This window comes from Syzygium oleosum, unplaced genomic scaffold, assembly GCF_021117445.2.
Source record: "Syzygium oleosum isolate NSW1041296 unplaced genomic scaffold, Sole_v2.1 Sole_v2.03, whole genome shotgun sequence".
NCBI classification, from domain to species: domain Eukaryota; kingdom Viridiplantae; phylum Streptophyta; class Magnoliopsida; order Myrtales; family Myrtaceae; genus Syzygium; species Syzygium oleosum.
Genome location: NW_026607487.1, coordinates 18,132,720 through 18,156,177, shown reverse-complemented (window position 1 = coordinate 18,156,177; position 23,458 = coordinate 18,132,720). Strand labels below are relative to the sequence as shown.

Genomic DNA, 23,458 nt, shown 5'->3' with positions numbered 1-23,458 from the left:
ATATATTTATTATGACTTTTTTTTTTGGTAATTCTTATTGCTAAATTGCCCGTGTGGCTGAACACACGGGGCTGATGTGTAGTTGAGTCAGTGAGAGATAGAGAGAGGCAGCTAAAGGATGATCGTTGGATCCTAGGGACGCTGGTGGCAGGCTTCTAGGATCGCGTGACCCCCAACCTCAATCAAGGGCCCGCCAGCACTCGTTGCTAGCTTGAGAAAGGCTTTGCAACTCCGTCTGAGCCACAATGTCAACACGAGCCACATCTCGTGCTCTTTCATCACTCAATTCAGATAAGATTAATGCAAGTCTTTAGATTGCACCTTCCCTCTTTAAATTTCGGAACTTGACTGACTACACTTTGAATACGGGTGTCAAATTTTTTTCTGCACTTAAGTATTTCTCTTATAGTAGTGATATGATAATCTAGGTGTTCATGTCAATTAATCCCTTACTGTACATGCAAACAATTACATCTAAGATATCACCTCACGAGATAACGCGCATTGGCCTCCAATGTTCCTCGGGGATCCAAACATGAAATTTGCCGGATTCGGATACAAACCCGTATCTTAGTTGAAATCAATTTCTCTCATGTTCAAGATTGTAGTTGAGAACGACGAGCACATTGACGACAATTTAGATTGAGATATTTTAGAGAAAATTTGATAAAAAAAAAAGTATATCGTCACTCCATATATAAAGCCGGCTTTTGAGTTTTGAAGTTCATGTTGTAAGTTGTTGTCGGGGCCCTCGAATCGAAAATTAAATCTTAGTGAAGTAGTTAAGGGGGTGGTAATGGTGAGATTTGTGAATAAGATTACATTTACAACTCCATAATACCTCGTGACAATTGAGGTGGAGAAAGAATAGGAATGGGAAGAAACATCGATAGACATCCCCCATCGAATTGAAGATCCAAAGATACCATTCAATTTCTGCCTTTGCTCAACAATTTCTTTTCAATTTAATATATTTTTTTTATAAGTCGATCCTCAATTTTCTTGTTTTTTTTTGTTTTGGGGTCAAGTTCAATTTTCTCCTCGATAAATAAGATCTTCCCTCTTTTGTTCGTTGAATAACGTGCAGTATTCCAATTTTTGCTTCCCAATTTAAATGGAACGAAATTGATCCGAACCTTTTGGAAAGCGAGGAAGGCAGATTCCCATTTTATTATTTGTTATTTATTATTTATTATTATTTTTTTGTTTTTTGTTTTTTTTTCCTTCGGCCGGTTCTTCCCACACTAAAAAGGTGAAAAGAAAAAAAAACGAAAAGGAAATCATCTGCGCCCCGTCGCGATTCGCACCCATCATCATCATCAGGCGAGAGACCGCACCGCCGAGAAAAACCCTTCCGATACCCTTCGTGTCCTCGGAGCTCCGGCTCCATTGACGGAGCTCCAGCTCGGTTCGCCGGCCCATCGCCCGCCGCCGGAAAGGATCGCCGAGATCTCCCTCCCTCCCGTTCTCCGGTTCCCCGATTCCGAACCCCCGCTCTCGAATTCCATCTCCAGATCTCGAGCCGCGAGAATGTCCAAACCCTGGGGCAACATCGGCGCCTGGGCCGCCGAGGCCGAGCAAGCCGAGGCCGAGGAGCGCGAGGCCGCGGCGGCGGAGGCGGCGGCGGCCCCCGCGAGGGCCGAGCCACAGAACTACCCCAGCCTCAGGGAGTCCGTCAGCGCCAAGCCGAAGAAGAAGAAGATGTCGGTGCCGCTGAATGCGTTCATCACCGGCAGCTCCGTCGGCTCCGGCGGTTCCGGCGCCGGAGGCGGGGGTGGTTACAAGGGGTTGACCCACGACGAAATGATGCGCCTGCCCACGGGCCCCAAGGAGCGCTCCGCGGAGGAGATGCAGTACGGCCGGCTCGGGGGCGGGTTCTCTTCGTATGGGAGGTCCGGTGCGCCGCCGAACCGGAACCGCGAGGATGGGGATACTTCCTGGGGCGGCGGCGGCGGGGGCAGTGGGGGCGGTCGGAGATCCTACGGTGGCTTCGAGGATGATCGCCACGGGCCTCCGCCTTCTAGGGTTTCGGAATTTGACCAGCCATCTCGTGCTGATGAGGTTGATAATTGGGCAATGACGAAGAAATCTCTGCCTTCGCTCGATTCCACGAGGCAAACCAGGTATGATTCTCTTGGAGGTGGCTCTAGAGCTGATGACGTTGATAATTGGGCAGCGGGGAAGAAGCCGCAACCACCACCTCCTTCGAGATCCTTCGGCTCGGGTTTCCGTGATTCTGGGACGGAGCCTGACCGCTGGAACAGAGGTGGTGGAGGAGGGGGATTTAACACAGAGCGCCCTAAATTGGTGTTGGATCCGCCTAAGGGTGATTCGGTGGGAAATGAAGTGGCGAAATCTTCTAGGGCGAGTCCGTTCGGAGCAGCCCGGCCGCGAGAGGAAGTCTTGGCTGAGAAGGGTTTAGATTACAGGAAGCTGGAATCAGAAATTGAGGCCAAGAAGACAAGCAGACCCACAAGTGCACACTCAAGCAGGCCATCGAGTGCGCAGTCGAGCCGGTCTGAGAGTCAAGTGCTGCAGGGTATTGAGAATGTGGCCAGGCCAAGGCCAAAAGTTAATCCTTTTGGAGAGGCCAAGCCTAGGGAAGTGTTGCTAGAGCAGAAAGGGATGGACTGGCGCAAACTTGATTTTGAGTTGGAGCATCGCAGTGTTGATAGGTTTGTCAATCCAATCCTAATTTATCTGATGCTATATGGTCTTTGAATGCTTGTGAAAATGCAACTGGCTAGTAGTGTCCTTTACTAAGAAAACTTTATGTCTGAAATCCTTGACTGCGTATCCTGGTTTGCGTCCTTTGTTAATTGATGACTCCATAGTGGAGGTACTAGGTGGTGCATCAGACTAGTGGATGTGATTGGTGGTGATTTACTGTTCATATGTACCTTCCACATCTGATGCTTGAAGTGGATGGCATTGGGTTGGTCTTGAGTTTTCTGACGGTGCTTTAGGATTTTTGTGATATGTGGTGGACATAATAGTATCCTGATAGCATGAATCCGTGAAGAGAAAAACTCTTAAAGATTATTGTACTTTTTACAGTGATTTGAAGGTGGAAAAGTAGTGTAGAAGCGTACCTAGCCAGTGCCTTGGAAAAGCTATTAAGATTGAATTGCTCTGCTACATGCTAATTGGCTGCGTGGTTTGGTTGTTTTCTGCCTCGTCGCCTTGTTGCCGTTTCGCTGAACATTTCATGAACTGTGATTTGATGGAGGGGAAGTGGACAAGATTGGTCCATTTCCTGCAAGAGAACTTGTGAGAACTAATCCATTGAGTTCTCTTTTCACGAGGCAGCAATGTTTGATCTTGTTAGAGTAAAATTTTCAGTCGCCAAAGAAAACATTGCTGTTTCACAACCAAATTATGTAAGAATTTGAGGAAAGAGTTATTTTGCAGCTAGTTGGGATAATGTTTCATTGAGATAAGAATGCTATATTTTAAATAGAGTTTGACGTGTGGGTTTTCAGAATATAACATTCCCTTCCGGAAGAAGTATATACACTGTTATAAGTAGCCGACACATAATGTTCCTGCACTGAAGATGGAGTTTTTTTTAGCTTTCATTGATCTCTTGATCTTGAGGTCCCTTTTGCACTATTTTGCTTTTCAAGTATTCATGCTACTAAATGATGATTCCAATGAGCACCAAATTCTGTCAGAGCCACATAACTATCTCACCAGGTTGTTCTTGTTCATTGGAAGATTTCTGCAGGTCATGTCCATCTTTTGTTGGTTGACCAGATAATAATGGGGAGAGAATAGGGTCTTTTAGCTTACCGAGGTGATTTAATGAATCCGAAATATTTTAAGATGCCCTTGATTGCAACTGTCGTGAAGTCTATGCCTGGATAGGCAGACACACCTTTTATTTTTGGACTGTTCAATGTTAAGGATGAGAGAACAACTTATGCATTTTCCCTGTCATTTACCTACATTGTTTGTTTGTTGCTCAACTGTAGCAATAGAGACTTCACTACTTTGTAGACACCGTGATTGATTGATAGGACTGTAAAGAAAAGCAAAGTAGAAGCAGTCATTGTTTTGATTTATGGGGAGTAGTATTGTAGCTATTCTGGTTCTCTTATGTGCAAAAACTAGCTCCATTTCTATGATAAAAGCTAGAGCATTGTTTTGCATTGCAAGCAGCTAAACTAATGAGACATTTCTATCCAAAAGCACTTAATATTTGGTGAATATGACAGATTTTGTCAATGTGATTTGTGGCATGATAATGTTCTGCCGCAAGGCCTTTCATGTGCTCATCTAAACTTCCTTTAACTTATGCTCTCCTCTAGTGGGGAACATATCTTGTTGGTAGTTTGGTTGTCTTTTTCTTTGTGAAGCGAGCTAATTTCTCGCGGACAATAATTTAAATTTTCTTAACAATTTTAGATTCCTGATGACAGTTAGACAGTATATGGTTGCCTTTATACATGCTTTTTAGGTATATAATTGGTGCCCTTCCATGGCCATGCTGATACTTTTAGTTACTGGTTCTGATATTTTGTCTTAAAGTTTATGCAATTGGATACTCTTGGCATCTAATTCAAGTAAGGTGTTCAGGCCTCAGACAGAGCAGGAAAAGATGCTGAAGGACGAGATAGAGAACTTGAAGAAAGAAAGGGAGAAGGAACCTGCTCATGAAGCAAACAATGAACATTCCCAAGGATCTGAAGGAGACCAACCCAGTTTGAGTGATGCAATATCACTGAAGGAAAGGCAACTGGAAGCTTTGACCCGTGATTTGGACGATAAAGTTCGATTTGGGCAGAAATCTGTTGATAGGCCTGGTTCTGGTTATGGCAGGTCCGGTAGCTTTTCTGAGAGGCCACCTTCACGGTCTGGGTCAATTGATGAGTCTCGTAGTATGGATTACAACGATCGTCCTCCATCCCGTGGCATGGGAGATGGATGGTCCAGGGGTGGGAACGAGAGAAGACCATTTCAAGGTGGCAGGGATAGAGGATTTTTGGCCAGTAGAGACTCCGACAGGTAAAGAATGCATATTATGGTCACTCGTGCTCATCTTTTACTATCTAGAAAATTTGTAAATAGCACCGTATTCTTTCTCTGGAAACTCCCTTGACATCACGCTTCAAAATTTAAGACATGATTAATGCAATGCAAAAAGATTGGCAATTTCCTTAAATAAATTATGTAGTTTGTATTTGATCAAGGTGGGTGCTTTAGAGAGTTGATCTGGTATGTAGTGTTCAGTTTTAATGTGATTTCAGTGTTAATGTGATGAAATTTTGAGGTAGTGTCAAACAAATTCAATTTATGGTTGAGTTTTTTGAGCTTGACCTTCCATGATGTAATCCAAGTCTGATTTGTTATGCCTTGGTGGATTCACTGATGATGGGAGTATTACTCTGAGCTAATCTTCTCTCGCTTTCTTCAAGTGATTGTTTGCCATTATTTGTCAAGATGATGCATTGAATAGTTTTTGAAACTTAATCGAGAGTATTTTCCCCCTCTTCCTCACTCTCTTGTGCTGTTTATTTATGTAATTTAATGTGCTAAAGGTACGTGGAATTTTTACTTGAGCTGTTGCTCTATATGCCATGTTGATTTACAAGAATGCTATGTCTGTTCATCTAGCTTGGTATCAGAAGTTGAGAAAAATCTGAAATGCTTATAACCTGATGCTCTTACGTGCCAGGTCAAGGTCGAGGGAGAGATGGTGAACAGAGCTGTTGGACTTTCTGGGTTTCTCGACTTTTGACAACTTGAAGCAGATACTGTTTTGCTTCTTTGCTTTTTTCGCATTGATATCTAAACTTTCGTCTGGTTACTAGGACAGGAATTGTTTAATGCTGCGGAAGACAGATGCATTTTTTGGATTCTAATTCTCATTTTTGCCTGTGTTGAGGACACTGTATTCTCTGGTAAATGAAGTCTGTGGAAGTCTATTATGTGACCGATTTTTACACAGTAGTCTGATTGTAGCTTGCCGAGGGGACTGGCAATTTATATTCGACAATCCTTTCATCGCTAAACGTTTCCTTGTCATGTTATGAAATTCGGTCTTTTTGGTGTGCAGCTCCTGTTATGCTGTCACTCTCGCAAGAGATAATAGAAGTTTGGTGTTGCGAAGAACATATTTGTATTTGAATATAGTGATTCGATTTGACATGGGAGGATTTCAGCACACATGCTACGTTTGTTTGAGCAATCGGGCATGGGTGAAGAGTCTCTGAATGGAAAATGCAAATACTAGCGGAATCCTGTCTTGAGTATATTCTCCTCCTGATTTTGAGGCTGTGATGAGCTTGGTGAGGCTTTCCTAGTAGCAATAGACTGACTATATGACTACAGATTCTCGGTTCAATCGTGGGACGGTAGATAGGAAACTCTTTGCCAATTCCAGTGTTCGTGCTCCATGTCCAGGTAAAACCATCACTGGAAGGCCCCGTGTCGGTCTGTTTTTGGACCGATTGAAATGTTTGCCCTAGGCCGATTGAGACCATCTTGCTTCTTCTGGGCGTGCCTTCGGATTTGAACTCACCGGCCAAAAGAGTCCTGAATCGTCAAGGTTCCGGTGCAGATGAGATGTCTTTCAGGTAACAAAACAACCAGTGAAACTGAGACATGGGGCAAGAGATGGAATTTGGGAATGCAATTTTACTCGAATTCAGAAAAGGGAAGTAAGCAAAAAGAACGAAAAGAGATGGAAGAAGAAGATCGACTCCACTGGGGATCGAACCCAGAATCTCTGGTTCCGTAGACCAGCGCCTTATCCATTGGGCCATGGAGTCTCAGTTTCTGCCATCCGCGGTGAATCAAAATTCAAGTCAGTAAGTAAACTTGATCTTTCGATAAAAAAGAAGAAGAAGTAAACTTGATCTTTCTTTGGGACAAAAAAAAAAAAAAAAAAAAAAAAAAACTTGATCTTTCTCAGAAAGGTCAAAAAGCTTCTTCAGATGCCTAAACCGATCACTTCGTCGAGCAAGTATCCTCCTGATTTTGCTGAGCTTATATCTAAAGTTCAGACGGGCCGTTCCATAATCGTGCCAGAAAAATGGAAAAAAAATTAATGACTTTTTCCGGCCCCCCCAAAAGTGGGACTCTGGATAAAGTATGAAACGCCAACACAAGGGCAGGAAATGAAATGGAAGAGAGGATGGTGTTTGTTTGAGGAGCCAATCTTCTAACCATCGTCTGTTTGTATCTGCAAGGCCTGCCATCATCACGGGGATGAGGAGCCATAAAGCTGATCACGAAGACCACCAAAACACATGGAGTCAAGTCCATCCAGAATCGGTTTCTCGAAGATGGTGAAGATCGATTGTTTTAGGTTGTTCTTGTTCTTAAGAGATTAAGACTTTCTTGCTTTTGGGACGGTCTTGGCGGTGCTGCGTCCCAAATAACTCCAGTGTGGTAAGACATTAATCCGATAGACTAAGCAGAAAATGTCTTGGTAGGTTATCCTGAAATGGGCTCTTGGGTTAGATGGAAATGATTGGAACAAGACATCATACATTGGAATACAGAGAGTCCCTCGAGCATTTTTTAAATCATTATTCGCATATATTAAAAGACAGTGATGTGGTCCTTTTTGGGAAATTTATTTATGCGTACGATCCCAAATTATTTAAGTTATTCACGTGCTTTGGCAGTGAACTATATATGTTCGTTTTTTTAATTTTTTTGCTAGAAAACTATATATGTTCGTTATTTAAGTAGATGTCTGATTCCAACTCAAGAGCTTATGTCCCTCGAAACGACGTGCATTTTGTCCTTATAAATCATTTAACTTTCGATTCTCTTGAAACATTCTTTCATACTATAGATTTGATATGAAACGGTATGGCACCTTTCGAAAACACCCAAAAAGAATCTTGTGTGATCTTGAATTGCCAAAAACATGCAATCCTTGGGAACATGCCAAAAATGAGTTAGATTTTCATAGATAGTTTTGCCCCTATTTTAGCATAATGAACAATACTTTAGGCGTGAACCTCTATGGCCCCGATTTCGATTCCTCTAGTATATTGTCACAACGCTCCTCACAAGATAGATATATGTCATGCACATAGTCAATCCTACCATTTTTTACAAGATAGATATATGTCAAAAGGATAAGGTTAACAGAGACACCGATCATAATAGAGGAACTTCATCTAATTGATATCACGGAAGATTCCATACGAAGAAGAATCCCTTCTAATAAAATTGCATCATATCCTTTGCGGATTGCCACGTTCAGTCCCCCAAATCAAAAACTTTACCAATATGACGACAAGGCAAAATAATCACAAAAACTATCCAGACGCAGCTTCACCACAATTTCTTCTCCTAAGGAAGTCACAACTACATCGTCGTCCAAAAACGATGCAATCATTGCCATAAAAGTGACAAAAAGAGCAGCACGTGAACGATTGATCGTCCCCCCCATTATAGAAAGTACTAGCCTTTTTCAGTCTCATCTCCTTCACTTTGCACTCATCCCCCTTTGAGAAAATCACAGCTTTTCTTCTTTTCTCTCTTCTTGGTTCAGGTCTCAGCTGGGTCTAGCCATGGAGGCCAAACGTTTGATCGGCTTCTACGCCGCGTTGGTGCTGTCTAGTTTGGTCGGGTGCGGAACGTTGGCTCGAGCCTCGTGCGACTTCCCGGCGATATTCAACTTCGGAGACTCGAACTCTGACACCGGCGGCCTCTCGGCGGTGTTCGGCCAGGCGCCGCCGCCTCACGGGGAGACTTACTTCCGCAGCCCCGCCGGGCGGTACGCCGACGGCCGCCTCGTGGTCGACTTCATAGGTACAGATCTTTGACAAGTCTCTCGTGATGTTTTCTTTTTTACTCTGCTAAAAAATTAGGCTGCTTCCTGGATGGACAAACCTTCATTAAGAAAACAAGTCGTGATAGTATTAGTGCCAGATTGGTTCCTCATGTGACATCATTTGTAGAATGATTAAGATTCAAAGAAGGGTTCATGACACTTAAATAATGGTTCTTTTACGCAACGTGAATGCTATGTGATTACACCAAACAAAGGCATGAAGTCCAGTTTTCGGGTAGAACAGGCCATCATAAGTAGAATATATAGCCAAAAACAAATTAGCAGAAAGCGACGTGGGTCGTATAGAAAAATCAATTAAGTACTCGTGGGGACAAAGTTAATGAGCACACAAGCATGTGCGAGCAAAGTAGATGCACAAAAACCACGGGCGGGATTCTCTTGTCCGGCGCGAATCCGAAGTTTCCGTTGGTCCCCATGGTCGCAGAAATTGACTTGCAGACATTGATGTTATTGGCAGAGTGCAGAGCACGTCAATGGTGGGCCTGAGGAAATTATTGGCAGAGAATTTGAACTAGGGTTTCTTTTATCTTCCTATTTTTGGACAGGATTCAGGATTTTTCTTGGCAATATAGGTTAAAAGAAGTTTCATGATCAAACGATGATTCATATGGGGTCCTCAATCAGCTAACTCACAATGTGTTGATTCAGCATTGAATTGATTTCTCCAGAAGAAGGAATGAAAGGTGTTCGTGTATGTGTCTGTTTTTTTCAGCTCAAAGCTTCGGATTGCCCTATCTTAGCGCGTACTTGGATGCGGTCGGGTCGAACTTCAGTCATGGAGCCAACTTCGCGACCGCCGGTTCGACCATTAGGCCACAGAACACGACTCTCCATCAGTCGGGGTTCAGTCCCATCTCTCTGGACGTTCAGTTCAACGAGTTCTACGAGTTCCGCCGCCGATCTCAAGTTGCCCGCGGCCGAGGTATAAGAATCTTCATCTCATGGAATTTTATGTCCTAAAACAGGACCAAATCATCTGTACAAGAGTCGAATGGCTCACAACTAGCGCCATCTTAGATGATGCAATAGCTTTTTTTCACTTCTAAATGATCCTGTCACTGAATTACATTTCCCGAGCATAAGGTGGGGTCTATGAGAAGCTGTTGCCCAAGGAAGAAGTTTTCTCTCGGGCGCTGTACACATTCGACATCGGCCAGAACGACCTCACGGCCGGTTATTTCCTCAACATGTCCACAAGCGAAGTAAAGGCATACATACCCGATGTGCTTGGTCAATTCAAGAACATTGTCAAGGTCAGAGTACTAGATATACCTTGTTATCCATTTGAGTCCGAGATTTTCTAATTACTGAATGTACCTGCACGGTGCAGTACCTCTATGGCGAAGGAGGGAGGTACTTTTGGATACACAACACGGGCCCGGTTGGTTGCCTCCCGTACGTGATGGAGCGGATCCCGATCTTAGCGTCGCAAGTTGACCGAGCGGGCTGTGCATCCCCATTCAACGAAGTGGCACGAGTTTTCAACCACGGATTGAAGAAAGTTGTGACCCAATTGAGGAAGGAGCTGCCGTTAGCTGCCATCACCTACGTGGACGTTTACGCGATCAAATACGCCCTGAGTAGCCAGCCCAAGAAGTACGGTAAGTGTCAAGTAACCCACAAATCATCTGGTATTGACCGATTCTGATCAACAACTAATGTCTGTCACCAACAATGCAGGGTTCAAGCATCCATTGAGAACGTGTTGTGGCCACGGAGGGAAGTATAACTACAACATCCACATGGGCTGCGGTGCGAAGATCACGGTCGGCGGGAAGGAGGTGTTGGTGGGAAAATCATGTGAAGACCCATCAGTTCATGTGAACTGGGATGGTGTCCATTACACTGAAGCAGCCAACAAACAGATCTTTGATCACATCGTGGGCGGTTCATTTTCTGACCCGCCTGTTCCATTGAACAAGGCTTGTCATAGGATTCCCTCTCAGTGAGTCACACTTTGAATCGAGTTCACCTTGCTAGATTCTTTTTTGTTTGCCCTTTGATCCCATGTCTTAGCTGCTCAATTTGCAAATTTGAATGGGGATCAGATTTTGCTATCTCTCTCTCTTTCTTTTCTGTCATTTCTCTTAAAGACGAAAAGGATCAAATGAAAATCTACAAGAGAGAGATTGAATAATATGACTGACAGCAAAATGACCAAATCTAGTCCAAGCTGGACTTTCAAGTCAATGGTGGAGTTTAGCATGAGTTAGGAACTAGGAAGCACACAAATTAACAGTTGCCGCAGCACATTAGGCGCCGCGCTAAAATGCTGTATCCTCACGCGTCTTTTGTTACAAGAAAAGTTACGAGGACAATGTTAGACATGCTAAAATCTTATTAGCGAAACTCGTCCGCTAAGTAATCTAATAAGAAAGCGTGAAATCGAGATGAATTTTATCTTAGATTACACTCGAAAATGCAATCATTTTCTTGCATATATCTAAGATTAAGATTACTAACTTGGTCCATAGAAATAATCTAATGTCATATCTAATGTCTTATCTTAGATTATACTCGAAAATGCCGTATCCTCACACGTCTTTTGTTACAAGAAAAGTTACGAGGACAATGTTAGACATACTAAAATCTTATCAGCAAAACTCATCCGCAAAGTAACCTAAGAAGAAAGCGTGAAATTAAACATGAATTTTATCTTAGATTACACTTGAAAATGCAATCATTTTCTTGCATATATCTAAGCTTAAGATTACTAACTTGGTCCATAGAAATAATCTAATGTCTTGTGCAAATGGCCCTGTATTGCTGAGAAAATTTTTTGACTCTGTCTAACCACTCTTGAAAGGTTGGGAATCTATCCGGGGAGGAGAACTAGACCAGAAAAAAGATCTGATGAGATTCTACCATGGAGTAAATAACTTCAAATTTCAGCAAATATTCATAAAAAAAATGAAACAGTAAAAACTACACATTTCTGACCTCATCCAAACAAACAACTTTAATGATCGTATCCCATCCAGTACTCCGTCAGTTTTGGACTTGTTATCACCTATAAAGGCCTCAACTTCTATGAGGTTTCACTCAACTCGCTTCAAGTTTCTCTCACAAAAATGGAGGCCAAATGTTTTTCCTGCTTCTTCACGGTGCTGTTGCTGTGTCGATTGGCGTGTGCGGCTCGAGCATCCTGCGATTTCCCGGCGATGTTTAATTTCGGGGACTCAAACTTGGACACCGGCGGCCTGTCGGCTGTGTTTGGCCAGGCTCCGTGGCCTGAAGGCGAGACCTACTTCCACAGCCCTGCCGGGAGGTACACCGATGGCCGCGTCCTGGTAGACTTCATAGGTAACACTTGATTTTACTGATATGAGCTTCATTTTCTCGTGAATTCTGCTTCTTCTATACGTCCGAAGCTATTCTGTTGCTGGTGACATTCAACACCGAACACTAGAGGTACTCAAACATCTGAACAAAGACAAAGATGTTATCTGACGTTAGCCCATAAGATCAATGTCCAGGATGCTGAAATTTCTAGGGACACTTATGTATGTAAATACATGAAGTAATTGGTCCCCAAGGCAAGGCTCAAGAAAAGTAGCGACTTGCGATCTTGGAAGATTTAAATTGACTTCATTTTTTCCTGTGTCAAATTGAGAATTTACCGATCCTAAGAATCATAAAGCATAGTACTTTTTCCCTGGAATGTCATTGTAATAGCTCCGGTTTGTGTCTTTATGATTAGTCATCGATCATATTTTTTAGCAGCGTCTAGATTCTATCCAACTGCGAGATGTATATCAGCTTAATCAGCCAATCGAGTAATAATAGAGATACTAAAAGACTCGATTGTTTATGTCTTTCACAGCTGAGAACTTGGGATTACCGTATCTGAGTGCGTACCTCAACTCGGTGGGATCCAACTTCAGCCACGGAGCCAACTTTGCGACTGCAGGTTCCACCATTCGGCCTCAGAACACGACCCTTCAACAGTCGGGGTTCAGCCCCATCTCTCTCGACGTTCAGTACAACGAGTTCTATGAGTTTCGTAACCGAACTCCAGTGGCTCGTCAAAAAGGTACAATCATCAATCCATTCCTTGCCCTTTTAGCATTTGTAACCAACACGGTGCCGATGTGTTCATTCATAATCATGTAAATGAGACTGTTGAATATAGGAGAGGTCTTTGAGAAGCTGTTGCCCAAGGCAGAAGTTTTCTCTGAGGCTCTGTATACCTTTGATATCGGCCAGAATGACCTCACAGCCGGGTACTTCATGAACATGTCTACCTCGGAAGTGAGAGCATACATTCCCGATGTCCTAGGGCAGTTCAAGAACATTGTCTCGGTTCGTACCTGAACCTGAAACACTTCCCGTACCTCGAATCATGTGAATGGATATCCAACATGGTTGTAATTTTCCTCTTCCTAGTTAAAACTACCCTGTATGTGCAGTACGTATACAGCCAAGGCGGCAGGTTCCTTTGGATTCACAACACGGGCCCGGTCGGTTGCCTACCATATGTGATGGAGCGGGTACCCATCCTGGCATCACAAGTGGACCCCGCCGGCTGCGCGTCCCCTTTCAACGAAGTGGCTCAGGATTTCAACCGCGGGCTAAAGGAAGTTGTGATGCAGTTGAGGCAGGAGTTGCCTCAGGCAGCGATCACGTATGTCGACGTCTACTCTGTCAAATACTCCCTGATTAGCCATCCCGAGAAATACGGTTAGTGTACTCCCTTAGTGGTTTTCAAATATCTAATACGTTGTATTGACGTAGTGTTAGATCAGACTACAAGAATCTAGGATGAAACCGTTTCCTGCGAATTATATATGCAGGTTTCAAGCATCCGCTGAGGACTTGCTGCGGCCATGGAGGAAGGTACAACTATGACATTCACATGGGATGCGGCGCGACGGCGATGGTGGACGGGGAGGAAGTGATGGTGGCGAAGTCCTGCGAAAATCCGGCACTTCATGTGAATTGGGATGGAGTGCATTTCACTGAGGCAGCTAACAGGCAGATCTTTGAACACATCAGGAGTGGCTTGTTCTCTGACCCACCTGTTCCATTGAGCTCGGCTTGCCTGAGGTTGCCTCCATCCTGAAGCGGACATGAACATGATCCTCTCTTGCCAAACTTGTTCTGTTGTCTTTTTCCAGAACTACTTTTTCGCTGTTTTCAGTTTGTGATTTGCGGGAATGCAAACTAGGAGGTACATTTCCGACATCGAATTCCAGCATCGTCTTGTGTTACAAGCCTATTCATACATGAAAAAGCATCTACAAGCTTAGGACTTCAGTTTTTCCTACCATCGCATGCAAGCAGGGCACAAGAAAGGTGCGACTCTGCGTATCTGTGCTTCACAGGGCACCTGATTTTCGGACGCGCGTTCGGCAAGATGATGTTTTAATTGGATGAGCGATGCCACGTCGGACATCACCGATGATGGGTGAGCGAGGGCGGACGAGTGTTGTTTTGAGTGATTATGGATAAGAAAACGGAGAGGTCAGAGTGTATGGGAATAAACATACGTGATAGTGTTGACTGGGTCCACCTTATGTGGGGCCGAGCTAGCATAAAATAAAATAAAAGATAAAAGAAACAAAAGTCAAAAAAAGAAAAGAACGAAAAGAAGTGCTTCGTGCGTGAAGTGTGTGCCCACAAAAGAGAGAGAAAAACAGAGAGTCCTCACCGAGAGCACGAGAGAACGGGAGAGAAGAAAAGGGGCCGCGGCTTGTGGTCCCAATTCGAGGGCCAAACGTTGTTGGAATTGGCTCAAATTTTAGTACGTTGTTCGTGAGACTGAGGGCTACGAGTTGATCGATTTCGTTCGTCGAGAATCTCCTCCGAACTCTCTATTCACGGTTAGGGTTTTCTCCTCCCTTTTATGTAAATTCACCTTCATGGTGATGAAAATGATATTGTAATGTTGATGTTGTGCCTCTAGTGTGTGACTAGAGAAGAACTTGGTGTATCCTATTATTCTTGGTGATTAGTGGAAGTTTTTGGGGCAGTCCGTGGTTTTTTCCGCATTAGGTTTCCACGTTAAATTTTGGTGTCGTTATTGCATTTGTCTCCTTATTATTTCAAGGTTGAATTGCTGGAATATTGTTGGTTGTTGCTAAGATTAAGTCGATTTCGATCGGTTCAATTGTGGGGGAGATATTGATCATCGATTGGGTTTTGTTCTTGGTGAATTGTTGCTCGATTCTCCCCAACAGACAGAATACAATTAGAACCAAGGCATACAAGACACGCCACCAGCTAGTGATCAAGATCGGGATTGATAAAGTTCACCACCAAAGCTCTTTTTTTTTTTTTTTGCAAGCCGAAGGTACAGGGTTTCTTGGCTCACCACCAAAGAAGAATCTACATTCCAAAGATACAGAAATCGGGATAGATATTTGCTCACTCAAAAACAAATCTCATATATTTTCAATATTGAAATCTTCTATCTTACATTTGAGATTTTGCCTCTCTTTATGGAGGAATATCGAGGAACTAATAAATAGGAAATAAACAAACATTAAAGACATGTGAACAACCTAATTAATTAAAGACATATGAACTAGAAAACACATTAATGTCCTAAGAAATTAAAAAAAAAATGCATTAAAACACTTAGAAACCAGAAATGCATTTAAAGACATAGAAACTTGATCTTTGACTCTCCCAAATTCGTGCACCATCCTTGGAAGCCGAATAATCATTGTAGGAGATCTCCAAACAGCAATAGAAATCGATGAAATTAAACAGCCTCCAGTCATTAGGTAGTCGATAGGGAGTCTCAAAATCGACAACTTGTAAATCGAAATCTTGGTAGCCAATCGACAACTTGTCCACCGAATCGACAACTCTCTTGTATAATCGACATCTTCATTTTGAATAGATCGACAAAGCCCGGTGCTCTCGCATAAGCTGCACGATCTCACTAGTCGATAATCGAGAAACACGATCGGAGTCTCGGAGAGAGATCTCCCCTAGTGTACATTTGAGTCGATACGTTTGTGCATAATGTGAACATGGAATAAATTTATCACACGAACATCCAGACATTTATGGACGGCATTCAAATTGAACAATAGTCGTTGCAAGAAACATTTTTAAATTACCAGGTCATCTTATTTATATACTCTTCCTTTCGCTGACATACGCTCTTGCACGCACTCTGAACAAATGGAGGCTGACTCGAGGGAGCTGGCCTTCTTCGGCCTGCGAATGGCCGTGGTGGCGCTCGCGTTGCTGCTCCGTCAATTTCCGGCTTGTTCGGCTGCTGCGGCGGCTTGCGATTTCCCGTCCATCTTCAACTTCGGGGACTCGAATTCCGACACAGGCGGGCTGTCGGCGGCGTTCGGGCAGGCCCCCCCGCCGAACGGAGAGACGTACTTCCACAGGCCGTCCGGGCGGTACTGCGACGGCCGCCTGCTCATCGACTTCATCGGTACGCAACCTTCACTTTCCTTGGAATGAATCTGAGTTTCATCGAGTCCCAAGTACTGATCTTGCGAGAATAAGAATTCCCAGATCCGAATTTTCTTCAGGGATTGCTTGCAAAAAAGTTTGATGCCATTATTCAAATTATTTTTGAATTTGAATCTGAGTTTCACGGTCCAACCTCAGGCAGATTTTCAAATTCAACATATTCTGGTAGGTAAGATCTGTCCATATGTAATCCGGCCGATATATGCGCGCGAGAATAGTTAGTCAACTTTGCATTCCTTTCGAATAAAACTAATCAATAGCATAAAACCTAGTATTAATATTAAATTATATGCGTACACTTTTTAAATCGTAAAATTCCTTTCGCTTTTAATTATTGTGATTATAATAAATTTGAGGAATGTAAGATCCTTTTTTAGCAAAACCAAGCAAGCTGTAATTGCTTGTAAAGCGTCTTAAAATAGTCTTTTCTAAGCTTTCGGGTTTGACTTTACGACAAGACAAATATTTTATGGCCCAGATTAGTACATTAATGAGCGTTTTAGGAGCTCGAAGCATAGGAGACGGAGCACTTAGACGACCCCAGAAGCAAGAAAAGAAACGTAGACTACAGATTATATCAATCATTAGTTGCATATATATATATATATATATATATATATATATATATATATATATATATGTTGTACGAGGCGTTGGAAATATTGTAATCCTAAAACGAGGGAAATCGGTGTGCTGACAATTGAAATTTCTTAATTTGTTGATTAACAAGAGCTCATGAGATACTCGTTAACAAAATCATTTTTTTATATTTATAGCCATATGAAAAACTAAACACGATAATCTATTCGTTTGTCCAAATGATTTCGATGTTTTTTTGTGCCATGTGATGTCCAGATTACACTACAGAATCATTGATCTGAAAAAAAATGAGCCAGAATTTATTGGGTTAATGGTGATTTGTGAGCTAAATAAAGTGTTCTTTCTTTTTTGCAGCGGAGGATTTGAGATTGCCTCATCTGAGTGCATATTTGGACTCCGTTGGTTCAAATTTCAGTCATGGAGCCAATTTCGCCACGGCCGGATCACCGGTCCGGCCTCAGAACATGACCCTTTCGCAGAGCGGATATAGTCCGATCGCATTAAACGTTCAGCTCTACGAGTTCTCTGACTTTCTCGTGAGGTCACAATACTTTCGGTCTCAAGGTACCGATTCTCGACGGCAGACTGCATAAACCTGGCAATCGAATTGCTTCTCATCGCTATTGTCATTTTCAGATGCTAATGTGGATGTTCTTGTTTTGATGCGCCGTGCCTTCTGTTAACGAAAAGGAGGCGTGTTCACGAGCTTATTGCCACCGGAAGAGTACTTCTCCAGGGCTCTGTACACGTTTGACATCGGCCAAAACGATCTCACAGCTGGATTGAAGCAGAACATGACCATTGATCAGATAAAGGCATACATTCCTGATGTGATGACTCACTACTCAGATGCAATAAAGGTGCTGCCATTTATCTAATCTAGTTCTTGCCAATATTCCATATTCAATTCTAATCATTTCTGAAGTACTTTGATGAGTAAAAAGATTTATGCCGAAACAGAAAGTATACGATGAAGGAGGAAGGTCATTTTGGATTCACAACACGGGCCCGTTGGGCTGCTTGATCTACATCATGGACCGGTATCATCTCGAAGCTCCAGAAGATGAACAAGGTTGCTTGAGCCCTTTCAATGAGTTGGCTCAGTCCTTCAATGCCAGGTTGAAGCAAGCAGTGGATTCACTCAGGACAGAACTTCCTCTAGCAACAATAACATATGTTGATGTGTACTCTGTGAAGTATAATCTCATCACTCAAGCACACAAACATGGTGATTACCTCAGTACCTCCGCATCCTTTTTCAGACCTAATAATTTTTCCAGAACAGGTCATTTGATAGGTGCGTTGCTGTAGAATCTAATGAACTTATAGTTTCAGCATAGATTTAGGTAAACACAAAGGGATGGAATACAATGGATTATTTTCACTATATCATCGGAGGTTGCCTCAATAACACTTGGCCTGCGATGACATTTTTGCTAATTTGCAGGATTTCAGCAACCTTTCGTAGCCTGCTGCGGTCATGGCGGTAAGTACAACTACAACAACAGTAGGAGGTGTGGATTCAAGATTACAGTTGAAGGCAAAGAGATCGTAATAGCAAAGTCGTGCGAGGATCCGTCGGTCCGGGTCAGTTGGGATGGAATACATTTCACCGAAGCAGCGAACAGATGGATTTTCGAGCAAATAGTTGACGGCTCGTACTCAGACCCGCCGGTTCCTCTGAACATGGCATGTCATAGAATGGATCGCCGAGACAAATCCATGGCTTGACCTCTCATTGTCGGATGCGGGGAAGCTATTTCTTTTAGAGGTAAGGATCAAGGACTGAGCTGCTTTCAACGTAGCAAAGATGAACACTGTATGGAAGAGATAAACCAGTGATTTTGGACATGGTATGTCCGGTTTGTGATATACTTGTGATGTACCACTGGTGGTCTGGCTTCTTTAGCTTATAGCTGCTTCTACTCCACAACCTCAGAATTTGGTGTGCATCTTAAGTTTATTAAAAGATTTTAACCAATCTTAAGATATGATTTCTGGTGCGTTTTACTTTCTATTGCAGAAAGAATGACAAATGATTTTTCAGATTATTTCCCTTATGGGGCCAAGTATAGGTTTCGAAACGAGTGGTGTAGAGTGCAGTCAATGTATAAGACTCGCATGTTGACCTAGAAATATTCCTAGAAGCACAAATCCTTGTATCTCCTGCCATTACTCGACATGTATGCGATGAGCCCTGCCGAATTCTGTGCATATGAGTCGTGCGCTCAAAAAGTCTCGAATATACTGTTACTAGAAAAAGAAAATCTTGAGTAACCTTGAGTTAAAGTAAACAAATCATTGGACCATTTCTATAGGACCATATTACTTCCACAAAGTGAATAGGAAAAAAAAGGGAAAAAAATGATAATGTCGGTTAAAAAAATGCAAAGGGGTGTGTGGAGATCCATCCTGAACTAAGACAAAATGACGGTGCGCACAACGAACAAATATTCCATGAACTTACCACGTATTAAATTCAATCTAGATCGTCAAATCTGGTGAGACCCACGTGAGATTCATATGAGACTCATTATTTTCAATGGTCTAAACGCAGTTTGATATCTATAATACACTTATATAACTACTCCGACACAACCGAAAATCAAGTTTTGAACCAAGCATGATCGCGTGGGGAAGATGGTAGTGTCACAATTTACATTCCAAGCCATCCGGTCCATTAAACTGTATGAGCCTAAAGCACAGACAAAAAAGACAACCTTAACTAACCACACGGCTCATTAATTTTATCCTCTAATCATAGGATGAGCCTTTACAATTCCATTAATTATCTCGAAGTTCTCCATTACTACTACTCCTATTACAGTCTTTGGCGTCCATAAGATTACAATAGGCAATGAAAGCTGGATTGGCGCAGCGAAAGGAATGAGAAAAAAGCATTGCCATCGCACGATATGCTAATATGCCGATGCGAGTCGCCAAATCGATTTATTCATTTTCGTGTTTCAAGTACGCCAGATCTTAGTTAAGTTTGTGTATAATGTGAACAGGGAATAAATTTATCACACGAACATCCAGACATTTATGGACGGCATTCAAATTGAACAATAGTCGTTGCAAGAAACATTTTTAAATTACCAGGTCATCTTATTTATATACTCTTCCTTTCGCTGACATACGCTCGTGCACGCACTCTGAACAAATGGAGGCTGACTCGAGGGAGATGGCCTTCTTCGGCCTGCGAATGGCCGTGGTGGCGCTCGCGTTGCTGTTCCGTCAATTTCCGGCTTGTTCGGCTGCTGCGGCGGCGTGCGATTTCCCGTCCATCTTCAACTTCGGGGACTCGAACTCCGACACAGGCGGGCTGTCGGCGGCGTTCGGGCAGGCCCCCCCGCCGAACGGAGAGACGTACTTCCACAGGCTGTCCGGGCGGTACTGCGACGGCCGCCTGCTCATCGACTTCATCGGTACGCAACCTTCACTTTCCTTGGAATGAATCTGAGTTTCATGGAGTCCCACGTACTGATCTTGCGAGAATAAGAATTCCCAGATCCGAATTTTCTTCAGAGATTGCTTGCAAAAAACGTTAGATGCCATTATTCAAATTATTTTTGAATTTGAATCTGAGTTTCACGGTCCAACCTCAGGCAGATTTTCAAATTCAACATATTCTGGTAGGTAAGATCTGTCCATATGTAATCCGGCCGATATATGCGCGCGAGAATAGTTAGTCAACTTTGCATTCCTTTCGAATAAAACTAATCAATAGCATAAAACCTAGTATTAATATTAAATTATATGCGTACACTTTTTAAATCGTAAAATTCCTTTCGCTTTTAATTATTGTGATTATGATAAATTTGAGGAATGTAAGATCCTTTTTGAGCAAAACCAAGCAAGCTGTAATTGCTTGTAAAGCGTCTTAAAATAGTCTTTGCTAAGCTTTTCGGGTTTAGTTTCACGACAAGATGAATATTCTATGGCCCAGATTAGTACATTAATGAGCGTTTTAGGAGCTCGAGGCATAGGAGACGGAGCACTTAGACGACCCCAGAAGCAAGAAAAGAAACGTAGACTACAGATTATATCAATCATTAGTTGCATATATATATGTTGTACGAGGCGTTGGAAATATTGTAATCCTAAAACGAGGGAAATCGGTGCGCTGACAATTGAAATTTCTTAATTTGTTGATTAACAAGAGCTCATAAGATACTCGTTAACAAAATCCTTTTTTTATATTTATAGCTATATGAAAAACTAAACACGATTTCCTTACCAAAAAAAAAAAAACTAAACACGATAATCTATTCGTTTGTCCAAATGATTTCGATGTTTTTTTGTGCCATGTGATGTCCAGATTACACTACAGAATCATTGATCTGAAAAAAAAAATGAGCCAGAATTTATTGGGTTAATGGTGATTTGTGAGCTAAATAAAGTGTTCTTTCTTTTTTGCAGCGGAGGATTTGAGATTGCCTCATCTGAGTGCATATTTGGACTCCGTCGGTTCAAATTTCAGTCATGGAGCCAATTTCGCCACGGCCGGATCACCGGTCCGGCCTCAGAACATGACCCTTTCGCAGAGCGGATATAGTCCGATCGCATTAAACGTTCAGCTCTACGAGTTCTCTGACTTTCTCGTGAGGTCACAATACTTTCGGTCTCAAGGTACCGATTCTCGACGGCGGACTGCGTAAACCTGGCAATCGAATTGCTTCTCATCGCTATTGTCATTTTCAGATGCTAATGTGGATGTTCTTGTTTTGATGCGCCGTGCCTTCTGTTAACGAAAAGGAGGCGTGTTCACGAGCTTATTGCCACCAGAAGAGTACTTCTCCAGGGCTCTGTACACGTTTGACATCGGCCAAAACGATCTCACAGCTGGATTGAAGCAGAACATGACCATTGATCAGATAAAGGCATACATTCCTGATGTGATGACTCACTACTCAGATGCAATAAAGGTGCTGCCATTTATCTAATCTAGTTCTTGCCAATATTCCATATTCAATTCTAATCATTTCTGAAGTACTTTGATGAGCAAAAAGATTTATGCCGAAACAGAAAGTATACGATGAAGGAGGAAGGTCATTTTGGATTCACAACACGGGCCCGTTGGGGTGCTTGATCTACATCATGGACCGGTATCATCTCGAAGCTCCAGAAGATGAACACGGTTGCTTGAGCCCTTTCAATGAGTTGGCTCAGTCCTTCAATGCCAGGTTGAAGCAAGCAGTGGATTCACTCAGGACAGAACTTCCTCTAGCAGCAATAACATATGTTGATGTGTACTCTGTGAAGTATAATCTCATCACTCAAGCACACAAACATGGTGATTACCTCAGTACCTCCGCATCCTTTTTCAGACCTAATAATTTTTCCAGAACAGGTCATTTGATAGGTGCGTTGCTGTAGAATCTAATGGACTTATAGTTTCAGCATAGATTTAGGTAAACACAAAGGGATGGAATACAATGGATTATTTTCACTATATCATCGGAGGTTGCCTCAATAACACTTGGCCTGCGATGACAATTTTGCTAATTTGCAGGATTTCAGCAACCTTTCGTAGCCTGCTGCGGTCATGGCGGTAAGTACAACTACAACAACAGTAGGAGGTGTGGATTCAAGATTACAGTTGAAGGCAAAGAGATCGTAATAGCAAAGTCGTGCGAGGATCCGTCGGTCCGGGTCAGTTGGGATGGAATACATTTCACCGAAGCAGCGAACAGATGGATTTTCGAGCAAATAGTCGACGGCTCATACTCAGACCCGCCGGTTCCTCTGAACATGGCATGTCATAGAATGGATCACCGAGACAAATCCATGGCTTGACCTCTCATTGTCAGATGCAGGGAAGCTATTTCTTTTAGAGGTAAGGATCAAGGACTGAGCTGCTTTCAACGTAGCAAAGATGAAGACTGTATGGAAGAGATAAACCAGTGATTTGGACATGGTATGTCCGGTTTGTGGTATACTTGTGATGTACCACTGGTGGTCTGGCTTCTTTAGCTTATAGCTGCTTCTACTCCACAACCTCAGAATTTGGTGTGCATCTTAAGTTTATTAAAAGATTTTAACCAATCTTAAGATATGATTTCTGGTGCGTTTTACTTTCTATTGCAGAAAGAATGACAAATGATTTTTCAGATTATTTCCCTTATGGGGCCAAGTATAGGTTTCGAAACGAGTGGTGTAGAGTGCAGTCAATGTATAAGACTCGCATGTTGACCTAGAAATATTCCTAGAAGCACAAATCCTTGTATCTCCTGCCATTACTCGACATGTATGCGATGAGCCCTGCCGAATTCTGTGCATATGAGTCGTGCGCTCAAAAAGTCTCGAATATACTGTTACTAGAAAAAGAAAATCTTGAGTAACCTTGAGTTAAAGTAAACAAATCATTGGACCATTTCTATAGGACCATATTACTTCCACAAAATGAATAGGAAAAAAAAAGGGAAAAAAATGATAATGTCGGTTAAAAAAATGCAAAGGGGTGTGTGGAGATCCATCCTGAACTAAGACAAAATGACGGTGCGCACAACGAACAAATATTCCATGAACTTACCACGTATTAAATTCAATCTAGATCGTCAAATCTGGTGAGACCCACGTGAGATTCATATGAGACTC

At 42.6% G+C, this 23,458-nt stretch overlaps 5 protein-coding genes and 1 non-coding gene across 8 annotated transcripts; 5 read left to right on the top strand and 1 right to left on the bottom strand.

Annotated features, from left to right (window-relative positions):
* The first annotated feature begins 1,263 nt into the window (after nt 1-1,263).
* Nucleotides 1,264-6,014, top strand: LOC115671957 (eukaryotic translation initiation factor 4B2). The gene is made up of 3 exons (XM_056309366.1): nt 1,264-2,675; nt 4,579-5,007; nt 5,678-6,014. Exons 1-3 carry the CDS (start codon nt 1,531-1,533, stop codon nt 5,700-5,702), a joined length of 1,599 nt encoding a protein of 532 aa, XP_056165341.1. The 5' UTR covers nt 1,264-1,530; the 3' UTR covers nt 5,703-6,014.
* Nucleotides 6,015-6,700: 686 nt separating this feature from the next.
* TRNAR-ACG (transfer RNA arginine (anticodon ACG)) lies at nt 6,701-6,773 on the bottom strand. The gene has a single exon. It is a non-coding gene; the product is annotated as a tRNA-Arg (tRNA).
* A 1,619-nt stretch (nt 6,774-8,392) lies between these two features.
* Nucleotides 8,393-10,875, top strand: LOC115672030 (GDSL esterase/lipase At3g26430-like). The gene is made up of 5 exons (XM_030593771.2): nt 8,393-8,775; nt 9,531-9,740; nt 9,902-10,071; nt 10,149-10,419; nt 10,499-10,875. Exons 1-5 carry the CDS (start codon nt 8,535-8,537, stop codon nt 10,765-10,767), a joined length of 1,161 nt encoding a protein of 386 aa, XP_030449631.1. The 5' UTR covers nt 8,393-8,534; the 3' UTR covers nt 10,768-10,875.
* Nucleotides 10,876-10,974: 99 nt separating this feature from the next.
* LOC115672031 (GDSL esterase/lipase At3g26430-like) lies at nt 10,975-14,087 on the top strand. The gene is made up of 5 exons (XM_030593772.2): nt 10,975-12,121; nt 12,642-12,851; nt 12,951-13,120; nt 13,228-13,498; nt 13,612-14,087. The coding sequence occupies exons 1-5, from the start codon at nt 11,890-11,892 to the stop codon at nt 13,878-13,880; spliced, it is 1,152 nt and encodes a 383-aa protein (XP_030449632.1). The 5' UTR covers nt 10,975-11,889; the 3' UTR covers nt 13,881-14,087.
* A 1,619-nt stretch (nt 14,088-15,706) lies between these two features.
* Nucleotides 15,707-18,849, top strand: LOC115671730 (GDSL esterase/lipase At3g26430). 2 transcript variants are annotated; one of them, XM_030593357.2, is made up of 5 exons: nt 15,707-16,217; nt 17,213-17,422; nt 17,549-17,718; nt 17,819-18,155; nt 18,306-18,849. In XM_030593357.2, the coding sequence occupies exons 1-5, from the start codon at nt 15,953-15,955 to the stop codon at nt 18,587-18,589; spliced, it is 1,266 nt and encodes a 421-aa protein (XP_030449217.1). In that variant the 5' UTR covers nt 15,707-15,952; the 3' UTR covers nt 18,590-18,849. The 2 variants fall into 2 exon arrangements, with proteins under 2 accessions (XP_030449217.1, XP_030449218.1); XM_030593358.2 differs by having other exon boundaries at nt 15,709-16,217; nt 17,819-18,086.
* A 1,064-nt stretch (nt 18,850-19,913) lies between these two features.
* LOC130137589 (GDSL esterase/lipase At3g26430-like) lies at nt 19,914-22,906 on the top strand. Of its 2 annotated transcripts, none has more exons than XM_056309221.1 (5): nt 19,914-20,286; nt 21,281-21,490; nt 21,617-21,786; nt 21,887-22,223; nt 22,374-22,906. In XM_056309221.1, the coding sequence occupies exons 1-5, from the start codon at nt 20,022-20,024 to the stop codon at nt 22,655-22,657; spliced, it is 1,266 nt and encodes a 421-aa protein (XP_056165196.1). In that variant the 5' UTR covers nt 19,914-20,021; the 3' UTR covers nt 22,658-22,906. The 2 variants fall into 2 exon arrangements, with proteins under 2 accessions (XP_056165196.1, XP_056165197.1); XM_056309222.1 differs by having other exon boundaries at nt 19,918-20,286; nt 21,887-22,154.
* Nucleotides 22,907-23,458: the final 552 nt, after the last annotated feature.